Source organism: Patagioenas fasciata, chromosome 17 (genome assembly GCF_037038585.1).
Source record: "Patagioenas fasciata isolate bPatFas1 chromosome 17, bPatFas1.hap1, whole genome shotgun sequence".
NCBI lineage: Eukaryota > Metazoa > Chordata > Aves > Columbiformes > Columbidae > Patagioenas > Patagioenas fasciata.
The window spans coordinates 3,547,275-3,566,587 of NC_092536.1; the positions used below are offsets into that span (position 1 = coordinate 3,547,275).

General features: G+C 46.7%; 2 protein-coding genes across 4 annotated transcripts in view; one reads left to right on the top strand and one right to left on the bottom strand.

The window, feature by feature from the left end:
- The first annotated feature begins 1,087 nt into the window (after nt 1–1,087).
- On the top strand, nt 1,088–16,364 carry CCDC92 (coiled-coil domain containing 92). 2 transcript variants are annotated; one of them, XM_065851932.2, is made up of 4 exons: nt 1,088–1,173; nt 12,498–12,644; nt 13,046–13,087; nt 13,607–16,364. In XM_065851932.2, exons 2-4 carry the CDS (start codon nt 12,515–12,517, stop codon nt 14,380–14,382), a joined length of 948 nt encoding a protein of 315 aa, XP_065708004.1. In that variant the 5' UTR covers nt 1,088–1,173; nt 12,498–12,514; the 3' UTR covers nt 14,383–16,364. The 2 variants fall into 2 exon arrangements, with proteins under 2 accessions (XP_065708004.1, XP_065708003.1); XM_065851931.2 differs by lacking the exon at nt 1,088–1,173 and adding an exon at nt 1,192–1,335.
- Nucleotides 16,365–16,472: 108 nt separating this feature from the next.
- The window catches only part of DNAH10 (dynein axonemal heavy chain 10), a 51,529-nt gene continuing 48,688 nt past the window's right edge, over nt 16,473–19,313 (bottom strand). For both annotated transcript variants that reach the window (XM_071815808.1, XM_071815807.1), the window contains 5 exons: nt 19,049–19,260; nt 18,799–18,966; nt 18,396–18,576; nt 17,224–17,369; nt 16,473–16,790 (listed from right to left, as the gene is read on the bottom strand). In XM_071815808.1, the coding sequence (XP_071671909.1) occupies nt 16,644–16,790; nt 17,224–17,369; nt 18,396–18,576; nt 18,799–18,966; nt 19,049–19,260 (854 nt within the window). In that variant the 3' untranslated portion in view covers nt 16,473–16,643. The remainder of the gene's footprint in view (nt 16,791–17,223; nt 17,370–18,395; nt 18,577–18,798; nt 18,967–19,048; nt 19,261–19,313) is intronic.

Genomic DNA, 19,313 nt, shown 5'->3' on the forward strand with positions numbered 1-19,313 from the left:
GTTGCACTTCATTTTCCCACCTTCAGGAGCCACAAGGTGCAAAGCACACGTGGATCTGCTCTCCGTCTCCTCACACACGACAGAATCACATTGAAGGTATGTAGATCCACCAGCTTGCAGCTTAATGTTAATTTTTTTATTGGTTATCTGTGTTTGGTATAATACTTCTTTTTCCTTATAAAATTATTATCTCTTTTAGAAACTTTAAATGACGTTTTCTGTTGGCTGCTTTAAAAAATCAAGTTTCTTTCTCTTGAAATCCCTCCTCATGAAGTCTTTCCTTCCCATTACAAACACAGAAAAGACATTGTGTGCAAATCTGCGTGCAAGATACATTTTCTTAGGCTTTTGCTATGTGTGCCATTCACATGGGAAATGTCCCAGTCATGGGCAAATCCCCGATTGCCCTGACCTTCCTGTACCCAGCAGTTGTGTGGGAACTTCTCAGTGTGTCTGCCCATACACACGCTGTTCATCTGCAATTGTGCGCATCTGCCAGAAATACACTCGCATGCAGTGGTTATGCCATGTGGCTTAATCTTCCGCGTGGTTTTATGCAGAAAATACAGATGCGCAAAGAATATCTGACCACATTTCGCTGCACAGCCAGGACCTGCCCGGCTGGTGTGCATTTTCAGGTCAGATGCGTAGATTCATGCAGAAATGACGCTGCGGAGCCGGGGTGCATGTGCAGGAATGCACGGACTGCAGAAATTCCAGCGCGCCCACAACTGGACACAAAATTCCAGGGGTGGTCTCCCCAGGGCAGAGCAGAGGGGCAGGAGAACCTCTCTGACCTACTGACCACCCCCTTCTAACCCACCCCTGGATGCCAAGCTGACCGCAAGTCCAATTGTTGTTGGAAAACAGCTGAATTTAGGGTTGGACCCGACGATCTCCCAAAATTTAGGGTTGGACCCGACGATCTCCCAAAAGCCTTTTTCCCGCCGAGCCGCCGGTGGCTCCGTGTCGCACCTGTGCGCGCGCCGCTCCCGGGAGCGCGGGGCAGTGGCATGCGCCCCCGCGCGCCGTGGGCGGGGTTAAGGCCTCGGCCGGTGACAGCGCTGACTCCCCGTTGCCATAGCGACGGGCCGGGCTGCCGCAGCCGCACCTGCGCCTGCGCCGCCGCCCCCCGGTCTCCCCCACACACACACACCCCGCCCGCCCCGGCCGGTAAGTGCCGGCCCCGCGGGGCGCCCCGCGGCTCCTTGGGCTGGTGGTGAGGGGCGATGAGCGCCGGCAGCGGCTGACGGGCTGGCAGCGGGGGTGGGCGGCCCGGTGCGCCCCTGGGGGCCTGCGGCGGGAGGGAGCCGCCCCGCACCGAGGGCCGAGCAGGTGAGGGGCCGGGGGGCGGCGGCGGCCCCGGGCCGGCTGAGGGGGCGGGAGTGTTAGGCACTTTGTCCTCTCCGCCCTGCGCCAGCTGATGAGGCGTTAACGGCGTCGTGATGGCCCCGGGGTCGGGCGTGGGGCGGGTGAGCGGCATCGCCGCTCTGGGAGGGGGGCGAGGCCCGTGCCCCTCACCCGCCGGGGGACCTGGAGCTGGGGCCGCCCTGGAGGTGGCGGGCGGGGGTGTCGGGGCGCCCCGCGGGCCCCTCTCGCGTTGGAGGGGTGATCGCGGTCCTGCGCGGCTGGGAGAGCAGCGCCCGGGGGAGCGGATCCGGGCGGTGCGGGCTGGGCTGTGCCCGGCCAGGGGGTGCGGGCTGGGCTGTGCCGGGCCAGGGGGTGCGGGCTGGGCCGTGCCCGACCCAGCGTGTTCGGCCGCCGAACCAAAGTGCCTCCTTTTTTCTCTTAAGAGCATAAAAAGCCCTTTTTCTGGTCACTAACGCAGCAGAGGAGAAAAGGGGTTATCCTACTGCTCACTTCACCCCCGATCTTTGCGGCTCTGCTGGCTCAGGGACAAGGACGTTTCTTTAATTCGTGGAGGGAGCGGTCGCCCGTTCCCCGCCCTCCCCAGCGTCCCCGTGCCCACTCGGTTGCGCCCCCGTGGAGCTGCCGCCTCCCACCCCCGCCGGGCCGGGCTCACAGCGCATCCTGTGCATCCCTCCCAGTCTCCCTTTGTACGGTACGTTTGTGCTTCCCAAAGTGACAACAGTGTCGCTTTTATGGGTAGCGCGGGGCCTGCATAGAGAAGGTGGGTAGATTGCGTGTTTTGGAGTGGTTAGGGAGTAATTTCATTTGAGACAAGGACATTTTTTCCTTCTGTCGCTTGTGGATATGGCAGCAAAGAAGTGCAGGGCGTCTTCAGACATGGAGATTCTTCCAGCCGCATAGATGCTGTTTCCCTACGCAGGACATGGGGTGGGACAGCAGGGAGGAAGGAGGGGCCCTTCCCACCCTGGAGAACAGTGGAATGCATCTGAGTTTGCCTTATTAAATGGTGTAAAGCTGAGACAGCGAAGGTAAATAAAACCACACAAACTGAGGCAGCCCTGAGGGTGGAATTGTCCGTTTTGATCTGCATTGCAGGTGCATAAGAAGCATCCAGGGTACTTGTTGGCTTTGCCTAGGTGGTAAGATGGTTAAGCTTTAAAAGCTTTATTGGTGTTTTTGCAATATAAATTATGCTCTTTAATTGGAAAAACAAACAAACAAACAAATGGATGTGGCTGAAAATGCAGTGCCTTTTTCCATATAACTTACTCATTAGTGAATGTAATTCTGTAGCGCTTTATTACGACTGAACCTCTGGGAGAGGACAGACTAAATACAGGCGTCTATGCTCTTAAACTGCACGTTGCTTTTTGATTTGACTATTTAAAACATTGCTTGATAAACATAATGGTAGCCTTGTGATCTTGCTAATTTTTCAAGCTTTTGGTTCTATTGAGGTTCGAGTGGTCATTTTATTGAAATAACAAAGATCAAGAGGTCATGACAGTGGAAAGTATCAACTGCTTCAGTAGAAAAAAAGCATATTGGCTAAACTTGACACATAACTGCTTGTTTTCATCCTATGACCGCCCTTGTGCTTAGTAGATCTGCGAAGTTTCCTCCCCATTCCCTTAGGAAAGGTGAAGGTCTCATGACCAATCCAAGCGTTGTTTGTAGGTTTCAGTCCAGTAGTTGTTGCAAACTCCAGAATAGCAATCTTATTTCATTCCTTAGAGTTGTTTCCTTTACTTCAGGTTTCAGATATAATTGCATACTTTCAGGGCTTTTAATTTTTTTTTTAATGCATTTTGCCATTGGAGTTACAAAAATCGAACTGTTCCTCTGTGTGCTCGAATTCAAGAGGCTGCAGGTATTAAAGACAATGCATTTGTTCATCCAGATGTGCTACGTTAGTCAATCCTTTCACAGCAGCAGGCAGAAGAAAACCCACCAGTGCTTTGTTCCATAATGTGGACCAGAACGTAACGTAAAATATTTCTTGAAGATTATAGATAGTATAGTAGAGGGAATACAGTTGTAATAAACTACTTTGCAACTTTACTTTTGCTCCTGTGTTAGACTGTAATTTCTAGGGGTCTCATTACTTTTCTATGGCTTAAAAATGTGTCTTAAAGTAGCAAAACTTTGAAGGATTGCTTCTATTTCCTTAGGACTGGTAATGTATTGCAGTACCTGTGCAAACAGAACACTATTATGTAATTAATCTTTTTACTCAAGTTCATCTTTAACCTCATTTTTCATAGTAAAGTTTAAAAAAAAAAGTTGCAAATTGTAGAGAGAGAGAACAGACCCCTCCATCTTTCTGAAACCATTTATAACGCTTAATTTTTTCTGAGAAGTGACTCTTTATGAGTATATTTGTGTACCTATATATACGCGTGTGCCTGTTGGTAACAGTGATGGTTTTGATGAACAGCGATTTACTGAAAAATCAGCGTGTCCAATAACTTAAGGTTGATGCTTTAGGGGAGATAGTTAAATGTGTTCTGCCTAGACAAGCGCATCGCTTTTCCTACTGCTGCTTTAAAAAGCAGAACCACTGGTGAAGAAAGGAAGTCTAAGGATGTTGGTGTTGAGAAAAGACAGTTGCATGAAAGGTGTCTGGTTTGGCTTTCCGTGGCCTCCTTCGTGTCTGCTGCAGCGCACAGTGAAGCGCTGTGAGGAGCTGGGAGATGCACAGCACAGACAGCAGCCTGTGCGCCTTATTGCAGCCTCCACAGTGGTGCTGTCGATCCGGATGTGCTGCAATGGGCCAGGACCGTGTAACCGTAACCGGGACTGTCAGGCTGGCAGAGCCCGCGTGTTCCCAAGCCGGGGTACAGCCGGAGCGGTGGGTGCCCTTCGTTCAAGCATTCTTATTGTTAGAGCTCCAGTTTCATTTGCGTCTGCAGCCTGATGAAACAAATTCTGCTCCTTTCTTACGCACTAATTAATGCAGTATCCAAAAAAAGGCAAATGAAGATAATAAATAGTGTGTTTAGTGGAGCCGAGTTTGAATGTTCAGCCCAGGTTGGTACCTGCTGTACGTCACCTCCCATCCCTTCACTTGCTCGGTGAGACTTGGCATCCTTTATCTGTCGTATCTTCAATGAACGTGTGCCTCATTAGTCTATCTGCTCATTTTTAAGTGATATAAAAATTGTCTTCCTCTCAACGAGGATGTCCAGCAGTGTGAAAATGGGCGTTAGTATCTCCATGTGATCAGTGAGCAAGTTTGTCTAATAATGTTTATTGTTATCTACCAGCTCATTTCTCCTCATGATGTTAAATGGGGGCAATACATTTCGTCACTACTAGGAGTTAAAGCCATGACAATAGATTGCTGAAAACATGTGCGTGGAGTGTATCAGAACTTCTGCAAGCTGTTAGTTTTTTCTTAAATAATCCTTGGAAAAAAGCAGCTTTTATTTGGATTGTTGTTTCTTTCCTGCTATTGAGGAGCATGTTTACTCTCATTTCACTCCTGGAAAACATTTGGGTTATACTTAAAATGTTAAAATATGTTGCTCCTTGTTGGACTTAATTATTTGGGCAAGAGACAGGATTTAAGATCAATGTTACTTAAAAACATTGCTTGACTGAAAGCTCTAGAATTCCGTGGCCTCTCCCTGAAGAGGATGATGTCTGAAAATACGGCAGGAACAGCAGCTCCCTGTAATCCGAGCCAGGCCCCGGAGGGAGGGCACGAAAGGTGCAGTGGATCGCATCCTCTGCGTGGAAAAATCGTGTGAGTGATGCCATTAGCAGCAGGTTTCCTTTCTAATAAAATTGTGTGTTCTTGTTTGCTTTTCATTCCTTATGAAAGCTTGACATAAGCTGTGGACAGTTTCATCGTCTCAGTTTGAGATACCTGGGTTATGTAAGTAAGAGTATAAAGCACCTCAGTTTGAAATTCTTTGTCCTGGCATCCTGTTTACAAAAGAAAACAGATCTTTTACTTGCTTTAGAGAGGACTTAGACATAGGTCATCACCACCACTGGATTTCCTTCATCAGCACCTTTCGAAACCTTTACTTTAGCAAAGTGGAGACCAATTTTTGTGTGTTTGATCGTAGTTGCTGTTCTATAATAATAAAATCAATGGCTTATGAAACAGCATCACAGAATGCATTAGAGAAAAGCAGATTCCTCAGCCTGTTAAACTTGCCTGAAGAACAGTTGTGCTGTTCTGTAGAGCTGCTGTTCCAATAGCCGTTCTCTGTAAATGGATCTCTCCTAGGAGGACTGGCTTGTTCAGCTTGCCGTAAGGCTTCAGTTCCTTTTGTTGTGTTTCACAGATATTCCAGGCAAACTCTGGAAATGGTCATTTCTGCAATTTGTACAGTAAGAGCTGGAGGTGCTGCAGAGGCAGTTCTGCCTGTGCCACCCCCGCCCTGCTGACAGATACTCTGTTGTTTGGTTGGTTCTGTTGGGTTGTTTTCCCACCAGCCGCAGGTGTCTGCAGTGCTGCGCAGTGAACCCAGCACCCAAGAACAGCCAGGGGAACAACAAGTCTGTTGGCAGCTGTGGTGGCTCCCTGACCTGTTCACTGGGTGACCAGCAGGGTGACTCCAAAGCGTTTCAGGAATGTGACAGCAAATTCTCGCTGGGTAGATGCAGGTGGAGGGGCGAGATACCGTCATGGCTGGATAGCTGAAGAGCTGCGCGCCTGCCTTGTGGTGGTTATTCTCCTGTTACGGGGAGAAAAAAAATGCTCAACCCAGGTCACTTATGTGAAACCAGCAGAGTGGTTTTTGCTTTGTTTCATTAGGCCTTCAGAACCGGGAAGGTTTTAAAATAGAAACAAATAACATTTTCTTTGAATTCTTGTGCGATTCCTATGTTACTGATCATAGAGAATAAGATCAAAAGAGAACATGAAGTGTTCATAAAGGAATATTTGATATCTGAGAAAAACTTTGACTTTTCCATGGCATAGCGTTACTTTTAAGCATGAATTGTGAGTTATAGTGACCATGTCCTTGTACAAAACCTCCCACAGCTGTCTTACCTGCTCAACTCCTGACTCACCTTTAACTGAAGCTGGAGAACTTTCGTAATGACTTTGAAAGAAATAGGATCAGGTTCATTTTTATGTGTAACATTGATATTGTGTTAGTCTGGGGGAACTGAACATTGATTTCCTTTTCACTCCTCTTCTGACAAGAGAAATTGGCTTTAGTAGACAGACTAACGTGTGTCTTTGCAGTATTACAATGGACGAGTTGTGACTGGGGTGCGGTCTGTGTTCTGTGCCTTTGATGGAGATGTTATTAAAATAACAAACTATTTTATCCTCAGAGCGAAGGGGTGAATAAGATGGAAAGGCCACTCCTGAGGAGCGTGCGTTAGAAGAGAACCAGCCTGTTTCTCTGAGTTGTGATATAACCTTACTCATGAGGGCTTTTATTGTCTCTTTAAGAAAATAAAAATTACAGGGACTTCCTCATTGTTAAAGGGGTTCTTTCGAAGCAGCCCGTGCTACTTAGGTGATTCCCTAAAGTGAATTATGCCCAGATTAGGCCATTTTCTCGACAGCTGTACAGCCACAGCATTGTATATAAAATGCCACTGCAGGATCCCTTGATTTGCTTCTCCAATAGTCTCTGTCCCTGTAGTGATCTTAACATCTGATGACTCTGAGTCTTGCTCCATGGTGACAGCCCTGGGGTTGTGGTGCTGGGGTGAACTCCGCCTGTCGGTCCCGCGGCTCCAGGCAGACAGTCGGCATCAGCGCTGGGTGAGGGCTCTGCAGAGCACCAGCTTGCTCATCCAGAGTTAAACCATCGCCACCAGGAGTGCATCCACTTCATTATTCTTCCTGCTGCTATGCCAATTGCTTGTGGAGTAACAAAAAATGATTTTCTTAATAAAATACTAAAACTTGCGCTTCCTCAGGATCTTTCAGAGATTAACTGTAGAGTCTGCAGAATCTCTGATCAGAAAATGCAGGGGAAGCAGGGCAGAGAATCAACTGAGTAAAATAGCATCCAGAAGCATTAGAAATAGAAAAGGAGCTGAGAAAGCAAAATCGTATCCTGGCACCCGAAATCCCGGACTGGATTCAGTCTGTCACTAGGCCTCAGTTCGCAGGGATGACTCGCAAGGTCCTCTCCTAATGTCGGCCATAAGGAAAAAGGGCAAGATCCTCGTGATCTCCCACTTTTATATGACTTTTATCAAGTGAATGGGATGTAATACTTCAGTTAGTGCTTTGGTCGCCTGTTTCTCGTTGCCCCTCTCGCAGGAGGTACATCCATCCTGGTTAGTGACCTTGCATACCATTGCTGTATCTACCAAAACATGTATCTAACTTGCAGGAAAATGCAGCTAATAAGAAGGCTTTAGCTGACAGGCAAATTCACTAAAAGAGAAACCAGGGCAGTAGTGGATGCCAAGCAGGTATGAAAATGTTAAATAAGCGGTTGTTTGGGCTTCGTTCCAGTAGCTTCCTTTGGGCTGTGTCTAAATTCACAGACTAATATCTTGCAAGGGGTATAGCAAAGCTCTGATTTTATGCTGGTACAGCAGTGCTCTGATTTTTGTACAAAGACACCTAATATGCAGCTCTTTGCCTTAAAATATGTTGACCTTTATCCAAATACTTAAGATCAGAAAACGCCTGGAGGACCTGAGACTCAATCCTTGAGCTTTCTCCAGGATATCATGCCTAGCGATATCTAGAAATACTGAGTGATGGTGGTGATCCTGAGAAATGGGGAATTGTACATTTTAAGGGTGGATAAGCGTACGAGCTGGTAGAGCTCGTGTAACCATGACAGGTTGGGCACTGTTGGTGTTGAGCGAGTCCTGGGCGAGGGAGGCGCCGTGTTAGCGCTGCAGGGCTGAGCGCTGCAGTGCCCCCTTGAATGATTTATCACCCTCATCAGGTGACATATGCGCGCCTGGGGGAGTTTGCCGAGCTCTGCGTTGCACGGTTCCTGTTGTAGAAGAACAGAGCAAACTCCTTTTTAATAGTTGCTTTGGAGATGAGGGGGAAGGGGAAAAAACCCGTAGTGACACAAGTGCTGCGTGCGCAGTTACAGCTTTCTTCCCAGCGCTGGCTTCATCCGTCTGACCAAATCCAGCCACAGACTGGTTGCTTGAGAGCTCTCCCAGCAATTTCCATGGGGACAGAGCGACAATTGGTCATCTGGGCTATTAAGGGCTCAGGTGACTCCTGCTGTTTCACTTTTTGATCGTAGCCGTATTCTTGGCTGCACATTTTTTTTCTTGTTCCAAAGAGCAGGAGATGGAATCAGGTTGGTGCAAACCCAGAGCTGCGTTATAGGATTTCCTCTTTGAATCCCCAACGGGAGACGTACCTGAATAGGTTTATATTTTTCTTTAGACTGATCCCTCCCAAGGCCACGTTTCCTGTAGGATCTCAGCTGCCCGTGAGAGCAGTTGGTGGATGTGATGTGGCCAAGTGCTACGCACCAAGAAACACGGTTACGAGTCGTTAAGGAACTTGGATTAGCTGTAAATCCCACTAACCAAGCTCCCTGGAACTAAATCAAGGCATCTGCACAGGGACACGGGAATATGTTCATTGACTTGTATTAAAAGAAACTATTGTTTCTTTTTTACTATGTTTGTTTTTCATTACATCTCCCATTTAAAAACCTTTGACTGAGATTGCATGGGTCAGTAAGTTTCACTTGCATTGAATCCTATGAGCTGCTGGCAAATTTGAGACAAACATTTTATTTAATGTTTTAATGATTTTGTATTTAACGTTTTCTGCAGTCATAGCACCTTCACTCATGGCACACTCGAGAATGCAGAATTCCAGGCACGCTGTTCATTTGTAATGGCTTTTTCAAGTTTCAATGCATGGTTTAACTTTGTGACAGTTGTCAGTGTTCCTGGCTTTAAAAATGTGTTTATATTGTTGCATGGTGCCCAGTGATCTTTACACAACCCACAGAAACAAGGAGCTTGATTTGCTGTAAGGTGCTATGGAATTTACAAAATTTGCAGTGGGAAAAGTACTCTCCCAGGTTCGGTCTCTTTATGACATACAGATCATGTCTCCAGGCTCTTTATTCGGGTGTCTGAAGGTACTTTTCTCTCTGACCCAAAAGCACAACAGTTGCCAGAGCGATCTTTAAACAGTGCTGCCAGTCAGTATTCTCTGTAGGGAGGTTAAGTCCTTCGTATTGATTATTGAGTAATTCCTCAGTAAAAGAAATTACCCAGCTCAGCAGTATTTTTCATGTAGTAAACAATTCCAAAATGACGAGCTGCCACCAGCAAAGCAAGAGAAATAAAACAACCTCTGCTGGCAAAGCCGAGGAAATCAGAATGAGCTGTGCAAGCAGGATGAATATGTGGTGTCAGGGCATGAACCGCGATGCGTTGGGACGTCCCCGGCTGCACACGCGTCCCCACGGGTGACGGAAGAACCGTGTTCCCTGGCGCAGGTGTCACCGGTGTCCCCTTGGCTGTTTTGCCGAGAGGCTTTTCCCTCCTTTCAACCTCGTGTTTCTGATCTGCAGAAATGGTCTGCTTGGTAAACTTGCCCCAAGCCGGATGAATTGGCTTGGTTGTTGGCCTGAATTACTGTAGATCCTGTCTGTATTGTCAGGCTTTGTGTGTCCAAGTCAGCTGTAATGTCTCTAAGAGCATAAAACAATGTTATGTTATTTTAGAAAGATAAATGTTTTCTCCTTAGCTGATTCTGCCGTGGCAGCGTGGCCAGCTTTGCAGTCAGGCCCTGCTGAACGGAGTTCCTACAGGGAGACACAGTGCTGTACTCAGCTGGGTGAAATGCAAGAGATCCTGGGTGTCTGAGAGCTATTCAGACTGCAGCTGTGAGGGGGTTTTTATTTTGTGATATCAATTTCCTTATAAGTATGGCTGCAAAAGCAATCAAAAATATTTTTAATACTGTGCTAATGAGCTCGGTTGACACATAATGCATATTACATTGAAATCCATTTCATCCAGGCTTTAAAAATATTAGGTCTGATTTTGTGGTTTAAGATTTGGTATGAAACAGGCACAAAGTGAATAGCGGCTCAGAATACATCCTTATGAATACCAATTTGCACGGCTCTGGGCAGATTTCGTGGCGAAAGCGTCTGTGTACAGTGCCAGGTAATCCCAGTGTGGTCTTTAAGATGCAAGAGATTGGGGGAAGAGAAATACACAACTGAAGGGATGAGTAGTGACAGTCTTGTTTTACTCTAACATTTAGAAACTATTTTTTTAATGCATTTACTTGCAAGGACTGAGTTACAAACTTACTATTTGTTGCTAGTGACGAAGTCTTTCTGTTCAGATCATAGTTACAGGCATGAAGGCACTGTCAGTAACCACTGTGCCAGTAACGGCTTCGGGACATTATTATTCAGTCGGTGAGTGTATAGTGGTCACTGAAGAAATGGGATGATGCAGTAAAGCTCGTGTCTGTCTGAAGGCTGCTTTGCAAACAAGATGATGTCACCTTGAAAATGTAACACGGCTAAAATATCATCAATCCTTAAAGTGAATGGTGCCCACAGTAATTGCTGTGGGAGGTGAGGGTGGTGGGACTGGGGCGTCCCAGCGCCTCGGCTGCCCAGAACAGTAACGGCTCGGATAAACCATCGTAGAGCAGGAGCCTGTATGCACAACTCAGTTTATTTCTTATTTAGCCAAATCTCTTTTTAGAATACTTTTAGTCCATAGTTTTTGCTTGTTTGCTAACAGTGGTGACTGTGAAATGACCTGTTCCACTCAACCAAGCACGAGTTGGCACCGTCACCCTCATTCTTCTCGAGCGCTGGATTGAATCTTTGATCTCTGTTACAGAGTAACCAAGAGCTCTGTTTTCTCCCTTGCACAAAAGTGGTTTCCTTGAAAGTGTTTTATACCTTCAGTTTATTTTTTAAGGATCAAATAGTTGTCTCTGTAGGGATAAGTCAGTTGAAGATGTCAGTTAAGGTCACCCATGAACTCAGGAAGGCTCTGTGTGCATTTATTTGTCCCCTTCCTCCCCAACCCTGTCCCCCAAATGTTTTACCAAGGCACAGGAGCCCTGAGTCTGGTGTTCTTTGGGAACTAAAAAATACACATTTAAATGCAAGGTTGTGTTATGTTTAGGAATGATAAAAGTGTGTTACTGTCTCTGAGTGTACGCTCTACCAATTTTACACTTGCAGAATCAAATCTTTGTCATAAAACTACAAACCAAAAAGACCCCAATGGAGAGCACTTGACATGGCAAGACAACCCCATTAAGGTGCCTGTGAGGCATCCACGGGACAGAATTAAGGTCTATATTATGCACATGTGGTCCCGTAATTACAGACTGTGGTTCTAATGCCATTGCAGATGGTTGTCCAGGCAACGGGAAGCCTGATTCTTTACTTATCTTTGTAACCTAAATACTGTAATTGCTTTTACAGAACTGCACAGAAACTGAATGTAGCCTTTTGTACTGAAATGACAAAGCTGATGCTCCTCGAGCACCAGCACCCTGACCCTGTATCAGTCCTGCCGCGCAGGCCGGGGTCCTTGCGGCAGGAGAGGCCGCCGCCCTGTCCCCCAGCCGCCCCATCCTGTCCCCCAGCCGCCCCGTCCTGTCCCCCGGCTGCCTCGCACATCTCGGCCAAGCTGCCCCATAGCACCCGGTGTCCGTGACGGTGCCGTGGGCCTGGCTGTATGTCAGGCTCCGTCTTTTGCATTTCTCTTTAGAGATGGTGCCTTTTAGTGCTTTCTTCCTTGTTCATGCCCAGGGATGTCAGTGGTTCCTGTATCCCTGGAGGTAAGTGGAAAACCCAGCAAGCCAGCGGGACATACGAGCCCATTTCTCAGAACTCCACTTTTATCTTGTAACGGGATTAGTGACTTAGTCTGTCTGAAGTTAATCCTCTGAATGTGTTAACTCCAAACAAATGAGTTCCCTACACTGCTCTGGCCTAGGGTATAATTAGGCTTTCTATGAACTTAGAGCCCTTTTTTTTTAATAGGGCTCTAATTTAAATAGTCATGAAACAGGAAAAAAAACCTTTTGTGGCATTTGCTTGATTGCATATCAGTGCATTAACAGTAGAATTCAGGTAATCCTGGCTGTGGAGCGAGGATCCATGTACGCGCAGGGTAGCCCACTGTTACAGTTGTCCATCTGTTTGTGACAGGGTCACTGCATCCCAGGATGGCAGCTTCCAACCTGGAGAACCAGCTCCAGAGCGCCCAGAAGAACCTGCAGTTTCTGCAGCGGGAACACGCCAGCACGCTGAAGGGCCTGCACGCCGAGATCCGCCGCCTGCAGCAGCACTGCACAGGTACCCAGGACAGGATGCCGCGCACATTCGGTGCTTCGGTCCTTGCACAGGACGGAGTAACCGCGTCCAACTTCAGCAGTGAAACCGCGGCAAAAAAGCCCAGCGCCAGGCTGCAGTCAGGGTGATCGGTACCTATCTTAGGGCACATTTGTGTGATCATTAAGCAAAGATTGATTTTTGAAATGGGGGGGCGGGGGAGGGGGGTGTCAGATGACATGTCACCTGATCGTTCCAGTTGTTTTGCAGATTTGATGATTTGCAGTGGATCTCCTGTTAGTGCTTTAGAGTGGGGAAGAGTTAGTTCTGTTTTTATTGAAGTATACTATGCCATTGTAAACGTGCTCACTGGGTGGTGTACGGGGTAGATGACTTTGTTCTAAGAAGAATACTTTTTTCCTCAGATTTAACCTATGAGCTGACTGTGAAGAGTTCAGACTTGTCAGGTAAGGAATACATAGCATTTTTCTTTTACTATTCATGGTAAACTTCATCTTTTTCAATGTTTGTATTTTCTCCATTACAAGGAGGTGAGGATACTTTGCGCTTGGGATGTTGACTTTACAAATTCTAAAGGTACTGTTATTTATGAAGTAAATTGACAAAGTCGCATAGGAAATATTTGAAAGAGCCAGGAACAGAGTGTAGAACTGCTGACTGTTCTCTCGCACTGGACACCTCTATGGGAACAGGAACCAGAATTTTCAGGGCAGAAGAGTGAGACTATTATTAAAACTTATGTGGTACTGTAATTACACCACAAAGTTGGAGCAGTGACCCTGAAGCCTGAACTTATCTTCCTGGAGAGCTCCAACAGCCGCTCCGTCACTTTCCAGCCAGTCTGGCAGTTGCCATGGGAGAAGTTCCTCTTAAGAACCAGAGGGTTTGCAAAATGGCTCCAATTTGAGCAAGTTTTACTTAGTGGCTACTGTTAACTTGAAACACTTGTGCTTTTCCTGTTCTAGGAAATGGTATTTCAAGAAGTGATGAACTCAAAAGAAAGTGCGAAGACCTTGAAGCTCAACTGAAAGTCAAAGAAGCTGAAAATAATGAATTGTTGAAAGAACTCGAACAAAAGAATGCAATGATAATGGTGCTGGAAAACACTATTAAAGAAAGAGAAAAGAAGTATTTGGAAGAGTTAAAAATGAAAAGCCATAAGCTCAATATGTTGTCGAGTGAACTAGAGCAGAGAGCGAGCACTATTGCTTATTTAACTTCTCAACTGCACGCTACTAAGAAGAAGCTGATGAGTTCAAGTGGGACTTCGGAGGGGACCCCTTCCGGCAGTCCCGTCTTGTCCAACTATAAGCCGTCCCCTCCCAAAGACAAACTGCCCGAGACTCCACGGCGCAGAATGAAGAAGAGTCTGTCAACACCGCTCAACCCCGAGTTTGAAGAAGCCTACAGAATAGGATCGGAGAGCAGGAAGCTGCTGTTGAGAGAGCCCGTGGATGCCATGCCCGACCCCACGCCCTTCCTGTTGGCCAGGGAAACGGCCGAGGTGCATCTTATTAAAGAGAGGCCGTTAGTTATTCCACCCATCGCTTCAGATCGCGCGCCCGGTGAATCGCACAGCCCAGCCCGAGAGAAGCCTCACAAGGCACACATTGGGGTGGCCCATCGTATCCACCACGTCGCGCCGTCCCAGCCGCAGCCGGAGGTCGAGACGCTGGCGGTGGATCAGGTCCATGGCAGCAAGGTGGTCAGAAAGCACTCAGGGACAGACAGAACTGTTTGAGTAAAATCACTAAAATGCTCTATTCTGTTGCTGTTGATGCACTGTGATCCTGTAGGATAAATAGCACCTGCAGTAAAGTTTCTTTTGATGCCCCATGCATGCCAAACTTCTTCCAGATACATCATTAATAGATTACGCTCCTCTAACGAAACCTAATAACGACTGTGTTCATATGGCAAGGTATGTAACTATCCATGCTGTGGCCAAATCAGGGGTACCTGACTGCTTGCTTCCGAGCACTGCTCCATGTATTGTAACTACACGTGTGGACAAAGGCACGGGCTGCAGGCTGTGTTGTTAATCAGTACAAGTGAAACAAACTTAACTAGAAACCTGCAGCAACATGTATTGGCTGTCAACAGTTGAACTGTCAGTGGTTCTTTTGTCTTCACTGTGTATGCGAGCACTTCAGACACAAACCCGACCCTCCACAACAAAGCCCGTCTCACAGTAGCAATGAAAATAAGGCAGTTGTAAGGACATTTAAAGAAATCTAAGGATGTCTTTTCCTTCACATGCACGTGCTCTCAATTGCAAAATGTCTTTGTAGTTTCTCAGAATCCTGACAGTCTCAGCAAGCATTACTTACATCTAAATACTTTTGTTTGTGGCTTTAAGTAAAAATGCGTTTGGGGGAGGGCTAAAGCACTCTTTAAAAGAGCTAATGATCCTCAGAGAAACAGTACGAACACTGGCTTGTTTGCATTCGTTGTTTTGTTTTGTTTTGTGGTGGTTTGGGTTTTTTTGGTTGTGTGTTTTTTGTTGGTTTTGGTTTTGCCCCTTTTAAATTGACTGGCTCTATTACGCATTTTACACTGGTCAGTACACTGCACTTGTAGCACCTTCCATACTGGCTCGGAGCTCCTTTTCCAGGGAGAAAAGGTAACTGGCTGTCCAATATGGAAATGGTTCTTCATGCTCTAACCTGCACTTTTTTTTATGAAGGGATTACTTTTGTTTCCTGAAAACCTTAGTCTTGTTCTGGGCATCCTCAAACAGCGCTGGTGTCTGCCAGCTTTGGAAGCCTGAGCTGTTCCTCTAAGATGTGTGTCTTTAGTTTTAAATTTAACTAATGTAACCAGTTTGAACAGGAGGAGAACCTGGCATCCTGGATTTTTGTCCTTGTGGACTGGATGGTCTTGCCTTGCACTTGCCCTGGTTCCCCTGCTCCTTTCCAGTAAGCAACAGGTAGATCCTACATCTTTTAGACTACTTGAGTATTTTTTTATTATTATTTTTTTTCCTAGGAAAGCAAGGCATACTGAGAGCTGTGAGAGTTTATCATTTGGGGAAGGGAGCACAAATTTGACCATTTTTCTTAGATTCTGATCAGCACCTCCAGCTCACCTCTGCTTCACTCTTGTCTGCAGCCTCTGAGTAGGACCAGCAAGAACCAATGGCTCCCAAATGCTGCTAAGCTTATGATGTGCCTTCAAAACCTCAGAACGCGTAATCCCTGTGCGAGCTGGTGAGGGGTCCCCGCCTGCCCTCGCTCCTTCCCCACCAGCTGTACTCTGCCCCTCCTGAGCTTTCCCTGTCCTCCCCACCCGTGGTCCTGCTGAATGTCCTGTGCAGCATGACAGCTTATACAGCGGGGTCGTTCCCCGCGGGGAGGGTTTGACTGTCCACTGCCCTGTGCGCCCGCGCGACTCGCTCACCTGCTGTTCTGAAGCCCAAGGACGACTCCTCGGTGTCACGCCTGGCCGGCTGCGCGGTAGGATTTATCTCATGACTGGTGGGGAGGGAGGGGGAAAAGCTGCGTTCCTGGAAAACGGCTGGTTAAGGAGAGTTTGTTATTCTGTGGTTTTTAAGTGTATTGCATTAACCAGCAGTGGCTTTGGTTTTTTCTGTGGTGTTGCCATATTTTTATGGCAATGCGTTGTATGATCTACCCTGCCACTTGTTCAAGGATGATGGAAGGCACCGCTTCTAAACACAGCAGAAGTGATGCTTTGGGCAATTAAAAACGTTTCTTACAACAATCCAGGCAAACCTTAGTCTTTGTGTGTGCGAGACTAACTTATCACCTCTTACATATATAGACCAGCTTGGAGCATTTCTAAAAGGAAATGCAAATTATGAAAAACACATTTTACTTCAAATGTGTTTATTGATAGTACAAGTTTGGTTGTACCATACTATTTAACACAGGTGTGCCTAAGCAAACACTATCCCACCCATGGCGTGAATCTTTGCATAGTTTAATTCCTTAACCAAAGGGGTGGAGTCTGTGGAGAAAATATAGTGCCAACTTCAAACGGTCATTCTGCATTCAAGGTGAGACAAACTCCCTGAAGGACCCAGTGGGAAATGTGCTTTGTAGTGTAAAGATCAGCTTCAAAAACAAGGCCCACACCCATCGCGTTCCTTCTCATGGAGGTTGTGTACACGGGGGTCCGGAGGGTGTTCTGAAAGAGCATTGAGGAAAGGAGGACACTGAGAGCCTGAAGTACCATGTGAAGCAGGAAACAAGAAGGGCCTCCAGGAGAGATGATGGGCTTCAGTCTTAAATGGCTGATACCCACGAAATGTAAATACCCTTTATGTCATTAACGGGTAATAGGAAACAATGAAAAGAGAGCAGAAAGTATGAGAGTGGCCCAATTGCCTGCATGGAAAAGAGGCAACAAATGTATTTACTAAACCCCCACCTTGATTGTCACTCCTAGAAAATAACAACTTCAGTGGCGGTTCCTGTAGGAGCAGTGTCAAACTGCACACCAGCGCTAATGATAAAATACTGTGGCTGGTGCTACGAGGGAGGGCACTACCAGCTCCCAGGATGTGGAAACAGAAGGCAGTTAAAACGCTCACGGTCCCTTATGTCCCCGGAGGCCGTACCTGCAGCCTGAGCCTGTGCGCTTCCGTGGGGATAATCCTGAGCACGGGCAGCTCCACCACCAGGACCCCGGGCTGGCTCTTGGTGAGGCAGCCGTGCTCCGTGTCCCAGGCTGCACCTTCCAGGAACAGACCGGAAACAAAGCAGCCTGTGAGGGCAGAGAACACAACATCCTGTGTGAACAGAGCTACCGACCATCAGCTCAGCACAAGTGTCCCTGCGGTAGCTGTCCTGGGCACTTAGTCATGACAAAATCCACTTCATCATGCCAGACAGTAGCTATACAGAGGTACATTTATGCGTGGTGTTTGTTTTTATAATACAACCGTGACCTACTATGGTTTTTTTTTCCCAAATTAAAATTCTCAGTTGCACAAGGTAGCCAAACATTATTAGGAATAAACACTGATTTGCTTGCAGTTTTCTTCCCCACCGTGGGTGCCAACTCCAATTACTTGCCCAAGTAATAGCCCAGTTGGAAGAGCTTTTTAACTAACTCCTGTGGGGCTGCTTGTTAGAGCAGCAGATAAAGGGTGGGGATGCAGTTGTTCTCATACACATACCAAAATTAAATGTTAGTAAATAAAGAGTAGCCTGGGTAAGCCCCTGAGGTGACTTATTTTTAATTGAAAGTTAGATTTAGCAAAAACAATCAGATTTTTTTCCCCTCAGGTTTAGTACTCAAAAGCATTGCTTAGCTGTGCCACTTACCCAGAGTTTGTTATCTTTAGTAATTAGAGTGCTGCTAGCCATAGAAATTTTCCAAAGATACATTTACATAATAAATCATATATTGTTGCATTTACTTTTTGTTTAAATATACTTCAGTATATTATTTATGGTGTAAATAGATCTTTATAAACCTGCTAAGACTGGTAAGGTTGTAGCCATTAAGAAAAAAGTATATATACATATAGAAGAAGGATAGAGCAGGGGAGAGGTGTAAGTTCAAACACGGTGCTTGTGGGTGAAAAGAGCAGAAGGCAGAAGCTGGTGGTTGCGGAACCCAGAGCCCGGCTCCTTCCCACCTGGAAATCACAGGGACTGTGAAATGCAAACCCAAGGGTCATGTCTGCACAAGTATCGTCTCAGTCATTTACTCAGCATGCCTGGCAGTTTCTCTCACCAATTAACCACTTCGTCATTTTTGCCAAATAATCATAAAAATGCCCACCTTGAGTCAACCCTTCGGTGACGTCTTCTGCTCTCGTGTACGTGGTCACCTCCGTGTAGAGGGTGGAGTGATCCAGGGGCCACTTGTTTTTCCTGCAGGTGGCTTGAACCAGAGCGGTCAGGTAGGACTCGGGGATGTGGAGGCCCGAGAGCCACATCACCTTTGGCTCCCCCTCGTTGACCTGCAGTCACAGAGGACAACCTGTGGCACCTGCTTCTCCCACCACACCTGGCTCAGCCCAGGGGCTGCTCCCTTGCAGCCATAGACTTGCAATGATTCATTATCGATCTAGGTGGTGATTAGTTCGAGTAACGTATCTAAATCATTGTGTGTTCACCAACTGCTGCACCAATTTCCATAGCATACTACACAGATTAACAAAAACCTGTCTGGAGACACTTACCCAGCTGGTGTACTGGTTATACCGAGCTCCAAAGAAAATAATCCAGTTTCCAAGTGTTTTGAGTGTGTCAGGGGCCAGGCGCCGCCAGATGCCAGGAATCTGTCCATTAAAAAGAGCCCGAGCCACATCGTCCAGTTCACTGCTCATCCCGACTTCCCCCGCCAAGGCCTGGAAAGACAGTGAGAGGCTGAGAGCCCGCCTGGGCCAGGTAAAATTGGACTGAGCATCTCGGAGCTGTGTTCTTACTTACACGTTGTAGTTCAGCCAATGACTTTGCCATTCGAATGATCAGCTTGTTAAAACGTTCCAGTTCCTGCAACAGCACCACAGTTGTAGGGGTTATTGCTCGTCCAAAAGTTTTCCGTAGCTGGTCAAGATCGAATACTTGCGGTATTTTGTTCTCTATATCCTTAGCAACATTTGCAATATATTCATCGCGACTAATTCCCGCACCAGTTTCACCTGAAACAAAAATGGTTTAGTGAGACCACCTCATTAGTCACATTTGCAAAACA